General features: G+C 47.2%; 2 protein-coding genes across 2 annotated transcripts; both read left to right on the top strand.

The window, feature by feature from the left end:
- The first annotated feature begins 7,718 nt into the window (after window positions 1-7,718).
- Window positions 7,719-13,779, top strand: LOC117852639 (subtilisin-like protease SBT2.6). Its single transcript, XM_034734820.2, has 11 exons — window positions 7,719-8,076; window positions 8,640-8,849; window positions 9,255-9,399; window positions 9,498-9,892; window positions 10,142-10,237; window positions 10,405-10,477; window positions 10,994-11,279; window positions 11,473-11,798; window positions 12,269-12,536; window positions 12,703-12,984; window positions 13,090-13,779. Exons 2-11 carry the CDS (start codon window positions 8,674-8,676, stop codon window positions 13,500-13,502), a joined length of 2,460 nt encoding a protein of 819 aa, XP_034590711.1. The 5' UTR covers window positions 7,719-8,076; window positions 8,640-8,673; the 3' UTR covers window positions 13,503-13,779.
- A 337-nt stretch (window positions 13,780-14,116) lies between these two features.
- On the top strand, window positions 14,117-16,002 carry LOC117852640 (pentatricopeptide repeat-containing protein At4g14820). The gene has a single exon (XM_034734823.2). The coding sequence runs from the start codon at window positions 14,214-14,216 to the stop codon at window positions 15,591-15,593; it is 1,380 nt and encodes a 459-aa protein (XP_034590714.1). The 5' UTR covers window positions 14,117-14,213; the 3' UTR covers window positions 15,594-16,002.
- Window positions 16,003-18,480: the final 2,478 nt, after the last annotated feature.

Raw genomic sequence — 18,480 nt, 5'->3', positions numbered from 1 at the left:
CATAGAGCCCACCTGGCTTGTCACGCTTTCTGGGCCAGGCCTAAATTATACTGGGCCTAATTTGTCTTGCCGATTTCGAATTTTCGACTATTTTTTCCCTCTGACCGTCGAATGCCGGCCGGGTGCGGGTGACCGTGTGTGTCACTCGGTAATATTAGGGCCCGTACATTGGTTAGCCGGCCATTGTCTTTTTAGCACCACGTCTGCAAAATAGGTTGACGTGGACATCATTAAACAAAGGAAGAAGAGGGAGTCGGCGTCTCCTTCATCGGCAGCGTGAGCACGTCCTCCGAAATGAGGCCCTGTTTGATAGCAAGTGCTAAATTTTAGCACAGTGCTAAAGTTTAGCACTCTGAAATAGAGTGCTAAAGTTTAGCATCTTGGACTGTTTGGATGGTGTGCTAAATTTTAGCAGCTTTGATGGCAAATGACAACAGTGCTCCTCATTTATTATGTCATCCTACCCCTCCGCCTGTCCAAGCTGTGTCTGTTCCTGCGCAAGGCAACTTGGCGCCAAGTTCTAGCTGCTGCTGCGCTACTTCTTTATTTTGCGCCAAGTTGTAGCTGTTGCTGCGCTACTGTTTTTTTGGCGCCAAGGGTACTCTGCTCGTGCCCTTTTATTTTTTTGCGCTGTGGCTGTGCAGCGCTGCTGATCACTTGGTACCTTTGCTCTTACATGTGGAACGCGGTGACCCATTTTTTCTTGCCGGTTTCATTCGCAAACAGTGAAGTATACATTCAAATTTATTTTCATCGTCCAATGAGTAGCAGTGCATTGTCAATGTCATTACAACACAACCATACAAATAAACTACACAAACAAACTACGATCTATTGTACAAACCATTAGCTATTTCGTCACGAAATTCATTCATATTACGGTCTTTGTCCCCTGCTTGGGTATTCGTCGTATGTTCTTCAGGGTTTGATGGATCGGCCATAGGAATAAAATTTTTGTCACGATCGCACATATCAAAGGCCGTATCAGCGATAGCATTCTCTCGAATAAAATTGTGAATTGCCATGCATGCTACTATTATTTTGCTTTGCTTCTGAATTGGAAAACTTGGTATGCCTAATAAAATCCTCCACTTCATCTTCAAAACTCCAAAGGACCTCTCGATAACATTTCTAAGGGACGAATGTGCGTAATTAAATGTCTCTTTCATACCTTTTGGCATTGGACCACTTCGAAATTCCGGGAGATGGTACTTTGTACCCTTATATGGTGCGAGGTAACCCGGACGGTTAGGATACCTCGAGTCTACCAGGTAAAACTTGCCTACAAATGAAGATAACTTTGTCAGGTACATGAACTCGTGTCCATATTAGTACAAATGAAGAGATTATCGTATACGAAGTTGTGTACCCGGAGGAGGATGTGGAAACTTGTCACCATATTTGTTCACGGCATCATTAAACACCCGCATATCATGTACCGATCCTGGCCATCCACTAACAACAAATGTGAACCTCATGTCGAAGTCACAAATAGCCAGCATATTCTGTGTGGTATATCCATGTCTTCCCGTATACTGAACCACCTTATCACTTGGCACCACAACCGGTACATGTGTCCCATCTATAGCTCCTATACAATTGTTGAAGTACGGAGCAAACCGAGGGTTTTGCAATCTTCTGTGCACGTTCTTAAATTCAGGATCCTTCGGACTAATAATTTGTACTGCTAGCTTAAGAACACTGGACAAAACATTATCGAATGTGCGGCTTATTGTTTTCAAAGACTGCACAAACCGATCCTCAACCTGTCTAAGTGACTGGGGCGAACCAATTATCCATAGGAATATTCCTAAAGCCTCAATCGTTGACATTCCTCTAGTTGCCCTCAAACCATATGACTCGACCAACAAGTCATGAAGTTGATTAAATAATTGGCAAGACATCCTAAACATGTTGTAGCACGAGGTTCTATTTGCAAGTGTTTCCTGAACCCATTCTATACCCGATACGGTGGCTACCCTCCTTGGAGCTTTGTGCATGTAAGTGTCATAGTACATACCGATCATGAGTGCCGTCTGCAACATTTCGTGATTCCTCTTACTATTAATGACAGCCATATTCAGGACAGTTTGAGCCTCAATTGCAAGCTCCTCATCAGAATCACTTGAAAAATAGTCAACCCCATCCTAATTCAGCAAAAACAAGTTAGTACCAATTATTAATGAAACTTAACAGCCACACATTATATTAATTCAACTTCACATGTCCAAACAGCCATACATAGGTTCAACCCCATCATAATGCAGCACAACCAAAACAGTAGCAATTATTAAAGAAAATTAACAGCCACAAATTGATTCAAATAGGACCATGACAACTCAACCAGCCACATATAAGTTCAAACATGATGGTTCAAATCAGCCACATATAGGTTCAAACATAATAGTGCAAGCAGCCACATAAAAGTTCACTTATAATGCTGCAAATCAGCCACATAAGTTCAAACATAAAAATTCAAACAGCCACATAGCAGTCCTAACATAACATTCATAACTAGACAATATTATGGTTCTGGCACCATCTCTTCAAGTATGTCATCCTTGCTTCAGCAGAAGGTAGCTGACAGAAGAATTCCTTGTAATATGGGTCTCTACAGATCTCGTTGCATGCATAGAATTCCTTACTGTCAAGAGATGCCCCACATTCTAGAGCCAACTGCTGGCAAATCTTAACATCCTCTGCCACTGTCACCTTGGGCATCTTATACCTCCTCTCACTGATAGATTGATTCAGACTCTCCACACTCTTCAATACCATATGTGTGGCATCATCAGATGCAGACATCTTAGCAACTAGGCTATTCATCATCTTAACTATTGGGCTCTTGGACCTCTTTCCAGGACTGGTGGCAGTGGACCTGGTGCTTGTGCTTGACCTTTTCTTGCTATTAGAGCTCAATGGGCTGTAATCAAGGTCATAAAAAGACCCATCCTGGTCATCATCCTGACAGTCTGCATCTTCCCCATCTTCTTCCTCTTCCTGTTCAACTCCAGCCACAAATGAGGTCGACCTATCGACTACAACATCTTGGAATATTTCCTCAAGCTGATCAAGGTAGACAGGAGCCCCATATTGTAGTTTAGCACAGTGTGGTTTGCCCTTCAAATCAATTGCAATTTCACATTAGACAAGTCCAAATAGCCACACCACATAAAAGTTAACTGCATGGAAATTAATCCTATGCATCTTACCTTGAGATGTAAGTCCCACCACCATTTTGGGGCAGCCACAGTACCATCAGGATTCTTGCCAAGGCCAGTCTCCTTTTGCAGTGCTTTCCAGAATCCTAACATAGATTTCAGCTGATATATTCGGTGCCTCAACTGGGATTTGTCATGCCTCAATCCAGTAGCAATACAATATTTGTCTGCAATTATCTTATATCCTCTTCCAGACATGGTACCTTTGTGGCAGTTTCCACATCTAACTTGCTCTACGCACAAATCACACAACAAAGCAGTATTTCTTTCTGTCCATTGAGCTTTGTCACTTTTCCTCTAGTAAGAACAGGCAAGACACATTCTCAAATCAGCACTGGAACTAAAACAGGCACACATTGCACAATTGGTAGGACTCTGACTGAAATACTAGTAATTATGCAACAATCTACCACATCGACATTAACCAAACCATGAAATTCAACTCAGGCAAAGCTACCACTACGAATTTAACCAACCTATGCAGTTCAACTCAGGCAAAGCTCCTATACATCAAAATTGTGTAACAATCAAGAACAGTAAAGTTGCAACAGAATACCTTAGAGCCGGGGAAGATAACTTCAACAGGATCTGCAACATCGTCGCCGTTTTGTTCATCAATGTCAACTACATTGTCTGCATCAACGGCCGCTGCTTCACCACCACTAGTTCGTGGATGACATCCGCGGCCACCGCCACGACCTCCGCTGCCGGCACCACCTTCAGGCAATGCACCACATGAGAACAAAGAGCGCGTTGCACGCCCTCCACCCCCACTGCTGCCACCGCCGCCTCTGCTCCCACCGCCTCCTCTTCCGCCGCCGCTTCCTCTGCTGCCGCCGGCACATCTGCTGCCGCCAGCAGATCTGCTGCCGCTGCCTACTCTGCTGCGACCACCACCTCATCCTCCAGCACGAGGCACGCGTAAGTCGAGGGTACGGCTTTCGCGGCCCCGGGGTACTCCGTCACCGCGAAGGAAATCGGAGTAGGAGTTGATGTTGGGGAACTCCTCCGCCTGAGAGTTGAGGTCCAGGGCCTCCATGCCTTCACGGGGAGCTCGGGAATACTCCGACTGCGACAAGAAATCGAAGCTGCCGGTGGGGAATTGTGGATCTGGCTGGGGGAATAACTCCTGCAACCCGTTGTCGCCATGCCCGTCCATGACCACCGGGCGAAGATTGGGGGCACGGTGGCGGACGCCTGGGGCCGAGGAGGTCGTGGATCTAGGGGGTGGCGTGGGGAGCAGATGAAGGCGCGGCGGGAGGGGATGGTCTGCGGGTGGGGATGGCGGCGGAAGGGGAGAAGGGGCAGGAGGAGAAGGCGCATGAAGGGAACGACAGGCGGGAGGTGAAGGCGTCGACAGTGGACGACAGGCGGGAGGGGAGGACCGGCGGGAGTGAGGGGATGACTGGCGGGAGTGATTGGCGGCGCGACGCGGACGACCGGAGTGAGGGAGGGCCGGCGGGAGAACCTGACTGCGGCGGGACGGGGGTGGGCGGCGGGACTGGGATAGCGGCGGGATGGATGGCCGCCGGGAGGAGATGGCGGAGGGAGATCTGGCGGCGGGAGGGGGGCTGCAGGAGAGGGAGAGAGAGGGGGAAGCGGGCGGGCCTGCGGGAGACGGAGAGAGAGGAGGATGCGGGAGGGGCAACAGGGGTAAACGAGGATCTGGTACCACTTTTAGCACCTTTAGCACCTTTTAGCACCCCTTGGGTGTGCTAAAGAAAATGTAGGTGCTAAACTTTAGCACTCCTGTTTGGGAGCTCAAGTGCTAAAATGTGCTAAAAGGTGGGGTGCTAAAGCCAAACACCCCCTGAGTCGGCCCCTCAAGCCGCGCGTTGTACGGCCTGCTGCGAGTCGTCACCAGCGCCGCGGATCCCTTGCGTGCGAGCGGGATTTTCCTGCGGGATGGCGGCAAAATCTTCTGGAGCATGCCTTTTCTTCCTCCCCAATCCCCCACCTCAACAGTCACAGGTCCAACATCTGCAGCGTGAGTGAGCAACGTGCGGCAAGAGGAGAAGCAAGCGGCGGCGGCGCGTGAGCTGCTTATTGTGGCGGTGGCGCAGGAGCGGAGGGCCGCTGCGGCACATGCGTGGAAGGGCACGGCGTCAGCAGGGTAGCTGAAGGGCAAAGCGGCAGCGGCGCAACTGTGGAAGGGTGCGGGGCTCGCGGCGGCGGCGACAACAACACAGACGCGGAATGGCGCGGGGATTGCCGCTGCTGCGCTGGAGCGCGGTAGTGGATTTACCGCAGCTGCTTCACTAACAGGAGCAGCTTCTTCACCGGCACCTTCTTTCCCAACGCTGAACATAGCCCACTGTCTCAACTCTCAACAACTGATGTTTCCTCAATCTTCAGATCCAGCTACCTAGTAACAAATCGTTCCAATTTCTTTTAAGATTGTTCATAGAAACTAGTGATTGCAGGTATTTGTAATCAATTTTTGCCAGTAACACATCTTTGTAGATGTAAGTACATTTGATCCATGATTAGGCCCCCAAGATGCAAGTACATTTCGGAGATGTTTGAGTCCAGTTCTATTAGAAGGTATGATTTGAGTATAGTTTTTATATTGCTCAGTTGGGCAATTAGTTCAACTTGCAGTTGACACGGATATTGCTAGTGAGTAATACTTTATAATCTGTACTTACCTCAGTAGGTCTAACTATCCATTTACATGTGCAAGATCATGAAGATTAGGAATAGAACTACTGAAAGAAAACCATGAACATTACAACAGCTTTGCTAAATCTCAACATGTCTAGCACAAGATGACATTGTTCGATCATTATTGGGAACTAGAGTGTTATTTACATTCATTGTGATATATGCTGGTATTTTTTGCTCATCTGTAATATATCATATTGCTTTTTGCATAGTGTACACTTTTGCAGGGATAAAGATCCAGTCTCCAGTCAATGTCGCCAGTGATGATCCTACTCCGAGTAGTGATGAACCAGGCACTCTTGAACCCACTGGTGAAGGCACAAAAGAAATGGATGCTACTGATGAAGCTCGAGTCTGAAGTCATGGAAGAACTTAAAATTTTGATCCAGCAAAGGTATACACAATTGAAGATTTCATCGCCGAGGACGACACATTATAAGCGTTTGGAAGGAAAATTGATGGGAAGTTGGCTAAGATCGACACATTATACATCATCTGAATCATCTCGTCGGCTACATAGATAGCTACAAAAGATCAAATTTATACTTGATTAACATGTTAATGGATAAATTAAGTACCTTACAGACAGCTAAATAGATAACTTATCGTACAATCTATCTTTTTAGCTGTCTGTGTGTGACCTGGCATAGTTTACCGACAGCAACCGTTGTACGTGGCCTTATCGGGAGACATCGGACAATTAGTGCACTGCTACACTCACGTACCGGCATAGCGCATACGACAACGAGCACAGCAGCAGCTGCAGCTGCAGCTCAGTGCCACAGATTGTCATCCGAAGATCGATCGGTGAGACGCCGCACCAGCATTATTGATCTGATACCATTCCCAGTCCCAGGCGCACCGCGGAGCCACCCGTTTGAAAACCTGCGAGCTGCGATGATGGAGCGTGGCACGTCGGGGACGGCCTGCCCGGCTCAGGATCAAGAATCAAAGCGCCCGCCCTGACACACGCAACGTCTCTAATTCCCCTGCATATCTCGTGATCCCGGCAAGGCATCCAGCTCGGCTGCTCGCGCTCCTCTGCTCTGTTGAAGTCTCCATTCAAAAAGCTCAAAACCTGGGCGCACGTGCACAGCAGCTGTGCCTGTGCGCCGCCGTAGTCGCTGCTCGGCATCAGGAGCCTCGTCGGCCGTCGGCGCGTGGCTGTTGCCACGTCGGCGGAGGTCCAGTGGACAGGCTCCACGGAGGGCCGCGCGCGGCGCCGTCGCCGACCGACACGACACTTGCTCCGAGTAACTTGCTAGGGGCAACAAGCGGCCAGAGCTGGATCGGCGCGCCAGCACCGAGGCGCCGCTCCATTCCCCCTGGCCTGTCAGTGGGCGCGGTCCACGGATGACAAGTCACTTGCACTCGGGGCCCGCGTCTGTTGGACCGCAAGGACCAGGCGCACGCACGCGGAAGAGGGCGAGCGGCCGCCGCTCCACCGCGGGACCCACGGCCGCGGCGGTCACGCGCGCACACGCCCGAGTTCACGGATCCGCTCCTAAGAAGACCAAGTCCATAAACCGACACCCACTGACAGGTGGAGCCATCGCCTGCGAATCCACCAAGACCCGGTGCAGTTGCTAGTATCCCGGCCCGATGCCCATGCCGCCATGGGCGGAGGAGGAGGAGGCGTCACCTTCGATAAAAAAAAACCGTGCCGTACACCGCCTCTGTCACGTTACTCTCACTGACAGTGCGGGTCACGTTCGACCAGTCTACGTGGGAGGCGACGTGGCAAAAGCGTGAGGGAGGAAAAAAAGAGAGGGAGAAAAAGGATTTGAGATGCTTGCCTTGGCTGTTGCCTCCCTCCATTAAAGACAAGGGAGAGGCAGCCAAAAGGCGACGCACCATTAGCCAGCAAGCACGCAGCTTTGCCTCCCTCCACTCCGCTCCACTCCACACCACACCGCGGCCACTTCGCTCGCTCCCCCCCCCACTCTCCCGCTTCCCAAACCCTAACCCTCGCGGCCCATCGCGCACCTCGCGCCGGGCATGCCGCTGCCGTCGCCGCCATTGGGAAGCGCGATTGAGGTGGAGTGATCCCGTCCGCCGGAGCCACTCCCGCCGCCACCCAGCGGCCACTTGCTTCTCTGTCTGGGGCCGCGCCGCAGCTCCTCCCTCGGTGTCCAGCGTGGTGGGCTGGAGATCCACCTGGAAGCGGAGGAACCATTTCTTGTGTTGCAGAGTGAGTAATCTTAGGTTTGCTTGGATTGATTGCTGCAAGCGTTCTGTTTTTTTTTTGTCCGGGGCAAATAAGATTCTGTTTTGTTCTTACCTTCTTGGGAAGGGACACCCAATCGAAATATTTGCTCTCTTCATCCCCAAATAAAAAGTGACAAAAAGTTCAGTTCATGTAAAGATCAATCCGTTCTCAAGAGGGAGAAATGAGAAATGCGGCAGCCGTTCATACTACTGATTTACTACCAGTGTCACTTGAGCCATTTAATATCTATGGGCACTCCCAAATTTAAGAGCTTCCAATCCTTCCATAAATGCGCACTCCATGGGAGCCCTGTGAAGGTGGGCAAGCTCTGGCACCGCGGGGTACGGGCGGGACCAGCGGGGAGTGGTGCCATGCCCCCTTGACGGTGTTCGATAACTTTTGCAGCAGTCAGTGTTGGCGCGTAGCCACTGTACTTCTACCGTTGGACTAATATGCTTGCTGGGCATGCCAAGTTTTTGACTGCGAATGTTTTTGTCCGTGTTGAGTGCGTGACCTGATAGTTTCTCACTCCCTATGTTTCGAAGGTTCTGCTGTGCCGCGTTCCGGACACTGTCGAAGATGAAGAGGATCAAGCTTGCATGTTTGCTTCTTGTCTTTGTGCAACAAGTGGTCCTTGGAACACATGATGTCTACATTGTGACCATGGAAGGGGATCCAGTTGTGAGCTACCGAGGTGGTGTTGAAGGGTTTCCAGCAACTGCTGTGGATTTGGATGAGGAGATGGATGTTACCAGGTATTGTACGCTTGCTGATGCTTTTCACCATGTCTACAAAGTCTGAACTCAGGCCTTGTTGAATTTCATTTCTCAAGTTTTGCTGCGATTTGAACTTGATATTGAGTTATTTAGCTCCATATCAAAGTTGTTGATGGAAGCGCCTACTCTTTTGCCTCTACTAGTATGTCAGTTATCAAAGATGTATTGGGTAGGGTCTGAGCTCTGCACTCATGCGAACAATACACTAATTGAGAATTTACAATGTGAAAACTTTAAAAATAGGTGCTCACCTGTTGTTGTTTTGCTGTAGGCTCCTTGGTTTCAAACTTGAAATATCCTGATTAAGTTTTATATTGCAGTCTTCTTGTGCTTATGGTGCAAACGCGATAGTTTTGTCTTCACTCCAAATTTTCTGATTTGCAGTGAAACTGTCACATCGTATTCGCTCCACCTTCGAAGGCACCATGACAATCTCCTAGACTCACTTTTTGTAGAAGGGACTTACGAGAAGCTTTATAGTTACCATCATCTTATCAATGGCTTCGCAGTTCACATGTCATCTCTGCAGGTATCTGACATCCCAATTTTGCTAAGAGGCACATATCCTTTTCTCTGTTCCACTTCGTTGTTGTTATCTTGATTGAACATATTGTTTCCCTGTCCTAGGCTGAGTTCTTGAGGAAAGCCCCAGGAGTTAAGCATGTTGAGAGGGACATGAAGATACAGAAACTGACTACACACACCCCTCAGTTTCTTGGATTGCCAACTGGGGTGTGGCCAACAGGAGGTGGATTTGATAGAGCTGGTGAAGATGTTGTGATTGGCTTTGTGGATTCTGGAATTTATCCGCAACATCCGAGCTTCTCTTCCCACAAAACTGATCCTTATGGACCTGTTCCTCGTTATAAAGGGAAATGTGAGATGGATCCAGTAACACATAGAAGCTTCTGTAATGGGAAGATAGTTGGGGCCCAGCATTTTGCGAAAGCTGCCATGGCTGCTGGAGCGTTTAATCCTGATATTGAATTTGCATCTCCATTAGATGGTGATGGTCATGGAAGGTCATGCCCCTGATGATTTCCTCTTAGCTCTTATATGTGCTGCTCTGGTTTGGAGCAGCCAAATGTACTATTTGCATTCATGCTTGTAACTTCAGAAATGTACTGTTTATATTACAATGCTTGGCCTGCAGAGGAAACCTCTCAGCTTGAAGCATGTTTTTCTTCAAAACTAGTTATTCCACTTCTTTTTTATCTTTTTGGAAAATGACAGGACTTATCTGATACATGTATGGTATTTTCCTTCAACAGTCATACGGCTGCAATTGCCGCTGGAAACAATGGAATTCCGGTTCGAATGCATGGTCATGAATTTGGAAAGGCAAGCGGCATGGCTCCACGTGCTAGGTGAGCTTTGATTTCTTTAGCATTTTCTGAAGTTACATGCAGTTTTATTCAGGAATACTACAGAAGCACCTATCTTCTATCAGTATCATGATGATTAGTTTTTGAGAAAGCCATTTATCTGTTGCTTACTTGCCAACGACTAACGTCTTTTAGTTTGTGCCTGTTAGGATAGCTGTCTACAAGGTTCTTTACAGACTCTTTGGTGGTTATGTAGCTGATGTTGTGGCTGCTATCGATCAGGTATGATATGTGATCCGGAAATTCTTTGTGTGCAATCTTTTGCTGGATTCTGCGATATGTTAAAAGATGTTTGATAAAAGCGCTTGGCAGCATTCCTTAAGGTTGACTTGATAGAAAAATTAGCAGAAAGGGCATAGTGGTTTTAAGTTTTAACAGTTGAATAAGTTGGTAGCTTATGTAGCTTCCAGTTTCTAAATAGAGCCCCAACCTTTCTTCTAAACAAATTTGGGGTGCTATTATTTTCTTTAATCCTGATAGGCTGTTGGGTATAACGGATGTTACACTTTGACAAGTATGAAGTACAATGTAAGTTCATTTTCTTGCTAGATGTTGTAACAAATATCTGATAATGCTGACTTAACAAATATCTGATAACGCTGACTTAACAAAGATCTGATAACGCTGACTTTAAACCATGTCGTGCACTGAATAGAAGAAGACAGGGTAGATAATAACATGTGTCACTATTGCAAGCCTCCAATATGTGGGAGCTAATGCATGGATAGCTATTTGCAGGCTGTTCAGGATGGTGTTGACATTCTCAACCTTTCGGTTGGACCAAATAGCCCACCAACAGCTACGCGGACTACGTTTTTGAACCCTTTTGATGCAGCTCTTCTCTCTGCTGTGAAAGCTGGGGTTTTTGTTGCCCAAGCTGCTGGAAATGGAGGACCATTTCCAAAAACACTGGTCTCCTTCAGCCCATGGATAACCACCGTAGCTGCTGGAGTTGATGACCGTAGATACAAAAATCATTTAACACTCGGAAATGGGAAACTTCTTTCTGGACTTGGAGTATCACGTAAGTCCTTTTGATGTGTATTTTCAGCAAATGCATTGACTTGTTATCAGTACAAATGTACAATGTTCAGACCACATTATAGAAATTGTGCAAAATGAAATAGAACAAGCCATTCTAGTGGTCCTGTTATTCTGACAATTACTTTTGAAGTTCCTGCTTATGGTTGGTTGACGTTTTTCTCATCTGAATGCAGCTGCAACACATGGGAACAAGTCATTCAGCCTGATTTCTGCGGCCGATGCTCTGCTGGGTTCATCTGCAACGAAGTATAGTGCATTAGACTGTCAGAGGCCAGAACTCTTGAATAAGAGGAAGGTGCAAGGAAAGATTCTTTTGTGCGGCTATTCGTTCAATTACATTTCTGGGACAGCTTCAATAAAGAAAGTGTCTCAGACTGCCAAGAGTCTCGGTGCGACTGGCTTTATTGTTGCTGTGGAGAATAGTTATCCTGGAACAAAATTTGATCCTGTGCCAGTCAGCATCCCTGGAATTCTCATCACAGATGTCAGCAAGACAACGGTATTATACTTCTAATAGAGCCTTATTGCATATGAATGTCGCTAAAAAATGAGACCGTGTAAACATGAAATACATCAGTAAATACACAATGTAATTCTCTAAAAACATCGAATTTGGGCTGGAAACACGATTCACAAGGAGATACAACTTTCAGAGTAGTGGGCTGAATTGTATAGAACTGCTGCTATTGTAGGATGACATGACAAAAAGGAGGTGGTACTAGGTGAAGTACCTATACATGTTTTGCTCTTATATTAAATTTTCTAGTATAGATAGATGCAATCCACATGCCGAAACCAACCTATGCTAACTATTTCCTATTACTTTTAGTGTTACCTCTTTTGCTTTATCATATCGTCTTTGTTAGCAGCTCTTGTTGGCTTTCATCTCTATTGTACCCCAAGTCGCTCCATTATTTATTGTTGTTCCTTGAGTTAAATACTTAAATAATATCAATCTTGGTTTTGTAGGATCTTATAGACTACTACAACTCTTCCACCACAAGAGATTGGGCTGGAAGGGCTACAGTCTTTAAAGCAACAGCAGGTATTGCAGATGGTTTGGCACCAACATTATACAATTCAGCTCCCCAGGTTGCGCTGTTCTCTTCTCGAGGACCCGATGTAAAAGATTTTAGCTTTCAAGATGCTGATGTTCTTAAGCCAGATATACTTGCTCCTGGCAATCTTATATGGGCTGCATGGGCACCTAATGGAACAGATGAATCAAACTATGCTGGTAAGCTTTGTCTGTAAATGTTTCCCTCCTCAATTCTCAGCATTTCAGTGCAACACTTACAAGTTACGACATCCTTGTGTATTTCTTGTGGATCGGTAATTCATAAGGACAATCGGTTTGTGTTTGAGCTTACTAAAAATTCTCATCTGGTGGTAACATTTTCCAGGTGAAGGATTTGCCATGGTTTCCGGAACTAGCATGGCTGCACCGCACATTGCTGGTATTGCAGCACTGATAAAGCAGAAGAACCCGAAGTGGAGCCCCTCAGCAATAAAATCTGCCTTGATGACTACGGCTAATACACTGGACAAAGGGAGCCATCCTCTTAGAGCGCAGCAATACACGACATCAGAAATGATGACACTTTCACGGGCCACACCATTTGATTGTGGCAGTGGTGCAGTTAACCCAAAAGCTGCCCTTGATCCTGGCCTTGTTCTAGATGCAAGTAAGTTCAATCACTGCCAATTTTTTTTGTTAGATAAGCTGGTCGAAGTTATTCAGATGGCAATGCCACATCCCTTGTCTAATTTTGCTTTATTCATGCTGGCAGCCCATGAAGACTACATCACATTTTTGTGCTCGATCCCAGACGTCAATCATAGTGAAGTGTCAAACATAGCTGGTGCATCCTGCAACTCCAGCTCCAACGGACAGCGTCCTTATGATCTCAACATCCCCTCAATCACCATCTCTCAACTTCGAGGCACGGTGACAGTGAAGCGGACTGTCACGAGCGTGTCTGAAGAGACCGAGACCTACACCATCATGACAAGAATGCCGCCAGAAATAGCGCTGGATGTGACACCTGCAGCCCTCACAGTGCTCCCTGGAGCATCTAGGGATATAACGGTAACCCTGACAGCTAGGTCCGTGACTGGCACCTACAATTTCGGCGAGATCAGGATGAAAGGCGACAGAGGTCACCTCGTCAGAATCCCAGTGGTAGCTATGGGATTCAAATAGGTAGAAGACGACTGTGACAAGCGCTAGAGAGTAGAGAATAGGAAGAGCGGAGTTGTGCCTCTGAAGTCCGAGGTCTTGAGCTGCAGAGGAATGCTGTAATTTTTTCATAGCTTGTAGAGAATAAGAGTTAGCAAAATGCTGTACTTGTTATGCATGTCCCCCAGGTTGTAAAATATATGTGGGTGCTTAAGCCTATTTGACATGATCAGGGTATCTCTTGTATGGGGCTTGTAGCCACGTCCTTTTCTAATTCTAATGCATGGAAATTTGAATCCCATCCTACTCTTTTTTGTGTGTTTCGCTCAGAGTTTGATCCTACATATCAGAAATCTTCATTTATTTTTTCTCAAATCTAAGCATTTGAAAATAAAACGTGTAGAATTTCTTTTCAAGATGGCACCAATTTTGTTGGGACGATGCAAAAATGCAGAAGGCCGAATAAACAGCCTTCAACTCTGGACCACAAACGAGGCTTCGTCAATGGGCCCCACATTGGGATCCATCCAATGCGACCTACTTTGGGCCCAATATTCTTTTAGAGAGGAACTTTGGGCTCAATATTTGGATGGCGGAGAATGTCGCTGGCCCAGTTTTCGATCGCGTCGAATAATCTCAGTCCGTTTCCGTCGGGCAGCAGGTGTCTGTTCTGTGGGACCTGCTTCCTCCGAGCTCTGTGTTAAAGCCGCCGAGCCGTGGACGCCGCCATGCCCCATGAGCGCCACCGCCTTGCGCACCGGCGCGGCCATCCTTCGCGCGCTCTCCGCCGCCTCCGCGACCTGCCTCCACGCGCACGCCCTGAAGCTCAGCGTCGTCCCCTCCTGCCTCCACTGCTGCTCGGCCCTGCTCAAGTCCTACGCTGCCTCCGGCCGCATCGCCGCCGCGCGCCAGCTGTTCGACGAAATCCCGCGCCCGGACATCCCGCTATGGAACGCCCTGGTATCCGCCTACGCGCGCTCCGGCCACCCCCGCCACGCCCTGGCCGCTGCGTCCGCCATGGCGCGCGACGCGGGGGCACGGCCAGACGGCATCTCGGTCACGAGCCTCCTGTCCGCGTGCGCGCAGCTGAGGAGCTCAGTGCACGGGAGGGAGCTCCACGGGTACGCTGTGAGGAACGTCGTCGATCTTGACCTGCCCGTGCTCAGTGCGTTGGTGAACATGTACGGCAGGTGCAGGCGGCTGAAGGATGCGAGGATGGTGTTCACCGGCATGGGGGTTGGCATGAGGACTGCTGTTTCTTGGACATCCATGATCAATGCTTGCTCCGAGAATGGGCGCCCAACTGAGGCACTGGAAGTGTTCGAGGAGATGAGGAATTCTGGTGTCAAGGTCGATGAGGTCACCCTGCTTGCTGTCATCTCGGCCTGCACTAAGCTGGACTGCATGTCGAGTTTGGGGGACTGGGTGGAACAGTGTGCGCTTGAGAATGGGTTCCTGCAGAACACCCGCATCGCCAATGCCCTCATACACATGCATGGGAAGATGGGGAGGGTGAGGAGATCATGTGAGATATTTGACCTGATGGGATTGAGGACAGTGGTTTCGTGGACGGCCATGATACAAGCACTTGCCATGAATGGGCATGGAGTGGCTGCCCTTGTTCGGTTTGCGCAGATGCTCAGAGAAGGGTTCCAGCCTGATGAGGTTATCTTCTTGAGTGTACTCAATGCCTGTGGTCACTCCAGCCTAGTGAACGAGGGGTGCCAACTGTTCAAGTCCATGGTGGGGGAGTACAGCATCACACCATGGATGGAGCACTATGGGAGCATGGTAGACATGCTGTGCAAAGCTGGAGCATTGGGCGAGGCATTTGCGTTTGTCCTGGCCATGCCTGTTAAGCCTGATCATATGATATGGCGTGTTTTGGCCGGTGCTTGTCGTGACCATGGGAATGCCAGCTTAGCAAGGAAGGTGATGGATCATGTGATCGGCATGGAGCCCCACCATGAGGGGAATTACGTACTGGCGTCAAACTTGTATGCTGCAGATGAGGATTGGAGACGTGTGGTAGATATTAGGTTGGACATGGGAGCAAGGAAAGGGACTTCAAGAGGTGCTATTGCGGCATCTTATGTTGAAGTCAATGGTGACTAAAGTGCAGAAAGCTTGTATGCTAGTACACATCACCGCTCGCCGGTGACTTTTCCAACTCCACTGCTTCGAGATGCACAATGCCGCATAACCACGAATTTGCTTGCCTTACTAGCACATTATGTGCTTGTGTCTATGTTTTGTGCCTCTCATGAAGAACCTGATCAGAGAATTGAGTTGCATGCCTCAGTTCTTTTGCATAAGATTTAGGTAAATATAGTGTTGTCAGAAAAATTGAATGTCTCAAGTTTCATAGAAAATTAGAATAGATTTCCCTGCACTGTTTTGCAAGATATATTGTTCCAGAGTCGTAGTGAAATCTTTCGAATCAGTTAAGTGTCATGGCATGTGCTGTGTGAACAAGAAAAGATGCCATTTTTGGTATCCATATTTGTCATACTGTTGGTTAGTACTTGGTGGCCTAAGTGATGCTTGTGTTGATGTTTTGAAGGACCTGCAATTCGATATTGCTCCTCTGTGCGGACTTAATTAATATGTAAACACCAGTTACACGGACTCATTTTCCTAGCACCATGAATTAAGAATCGGTATATGTTCATATCTTTGCAACCGTATTGATGTACACGCTTGCCCCATAATTTGAGCTGGTGATTCGTAGCACGAACAACAATCATGTGAATATTCAAGAAAAAAAGAAGGATGCCATTTGGTATGTTTTTCAGTCAGAGCTGTTATTTCTTCATCAGTTATGGAAAAGTAAAATTGTATGTTTGTGCATTCTGTTTTGTGAAAAACATGTTATCGCACTTGCCACGTGAAACATTCTTGAGAGTATCATCTTGATATCTATCCAGGTTTGTCCTGTTGTTTCGATTCCTCGGTGATTGCTCCTGTTGATGTTACTGTGATAACCTCATGCTGGAAGGACCAGCAATCCAGCAATTGTTTTTGTATATACGTGGACTTTCTCTGTAAATACTGGTTACACATGGGGCTCATTTTCCTAGCAGACAAATTCAAGAATTGTTTTTCAGTTCCTATCTTGACGACCTTGCTGAAAACGCTTCTCCAATAAGTTGAGTAGGTGATGCACTGCAGAAAAAGCAGTCAAAATACAGCATCACTGGCCTGGAAATGTCCAAAGATTCTTTTCATCTTGTGTGCTCAATCTCTGACACTGAGATCCAAGCCCAGGTCTGGTGACCCCTTAGAGTCAAAAGATTTGGCGTCCAAACATATGATAGAAACTACATACTGAAAACAACGGCCATCAATTTTGCATCTGGATTCTGGGATGTTTTAAGTGTTGGACCCCAGTAGTGCTCGACAGATGTTGCACGCGCCGTTGCCGAGTCTGATGATGCAGCACGGTCCGAATTGCTTGATAAAGACGTGTTTTTTGAGTGTTAAGATTGACAGTAGTGGCGCCCTAACTTAATCAAACAAGAATTCATCGTCCACTAACACGTACACGAGTTGTGTGGTTTGAAGGATTCAAAGGTTCGCGGCAACCGGTGGCCAGAAAATCAAAAGTTAGTCGCCGGAGGCGCAGTGCTCTCCGGGGCACGGTCAGTCAACCAACATTGATGGCAACGACCACTGATCAGGGACTTGAGATTGCTTCCAAATCACGACCAAGCCTTCGACTGGCTCTCTCGTACGTGTTGATGGTAGAGCAAGAGGAGAGCCAATAATAAATAGGGTGTTTAGTTTGGGTAATGAGATAGTTCCATCATTTTTCAATTGTTATTTTTTTATTTAATTTGCGTAATGGAATGAGAGTTGATCCATCCATCACTATATCCTTCCTCGGAAACTAATACTCCCTCCGTCCCAAACTGCAAATTGTTATTTATTGTTATATATATCTAGCTGCATATCAAAAACTATGTACCTAGAAAAGCCAAAACGAATAGTAATTTGGAATGGAAGGACTAGTTAGTACTAATACAAAACGAATAGTAATTTGGAACGGAAGGAGTAGTTAGTACTAATACAAGGAATAGATTTATTAAATCAAATTTGAAAATTAACTTATGATGTACCACCTGGTTCAGAATGGATGCCTCCTCAAACCAAGCACTCCCAAAGATCAAACTGAAAGAGGGGGGGCCTGACTACCTGCCTACTCTACCTGTGGGCTGGGGCTACCGAGTGTGTCCGCTGCAGGTGCTGATCGAAAGAGACCAGCCACCCGACCTGAACCTGATGGATCATTCAGAATTAATTTTCTCGAGATATTTTTTAATAAAAGTTTCTCGAGAAAACAGTTGGTGTGCTCAGTATACTTATCAATCGTCAAGTGGCCTGACCCTAGAATCCTGGTGTGTCTGTTTTTTTTTTTTGAAAAATTTAGAATCCTGGTGTGTCGATCGCCGTTTCCACACACACACACACCGTTTGGTGCGTGCCGTACTGACGAGGGAGAGACGGCGACTTGGACGGCCGACTCCTACTCGTACGAAACCAGATGTCCAGATGGCACAAGCATGCCGCGTGTACTACTAATTTATACTTAGTTATATAAAATTTCGATGAATTTTGTGAAACACATGACCTCTAGGAGACATGGACGTGATGTGGTTCATCACGGATTGTACTATGCGAGTGCCTTGTACGAAACCGATGAACAGACAAAACACAGAGCGGTGAGGTCGATCAGGCTGCTTGGATTTTTATTTGAATACAGCACATAACTTTTCCATGATTCGCAACTTGCTATCATGCATGAAAGGCAAGTAAAGTAACGGAAAGAGATGTATTTCTATAATTATCTGCGCGCAAACGTCAACACGATTGGGCTCCATTTGGCCGCGCTTTGGTCGAATGAAAGCGATGCAGGCACAGCACAAGGCTCGCGATCGGGTTCGATGACATTTTGCCAGCCGACCTGCCGCGGAGACCTGGATGGAGACGGACATGCTGAGCG

The sequence above is a fragment of the Setaria viridis genome, chromosome 4 (genome assembly GCF_005286985.2).
Source record: "Setaria viridis chromosome 4, Setaria_viridis_v4.0, whole genome shotgun sequence".
NCBI classification, from domain to species: Eukaryota; Viridiplantae; Streptophyta; class Magnoliopsida; order Poales; family Poaceae; genus Setaria; species Setaria viridis.
Note: the sequence above shows the minus strand (reverse complement) of the source record. Positions and strands in the feature narration are given on the sequence as shown.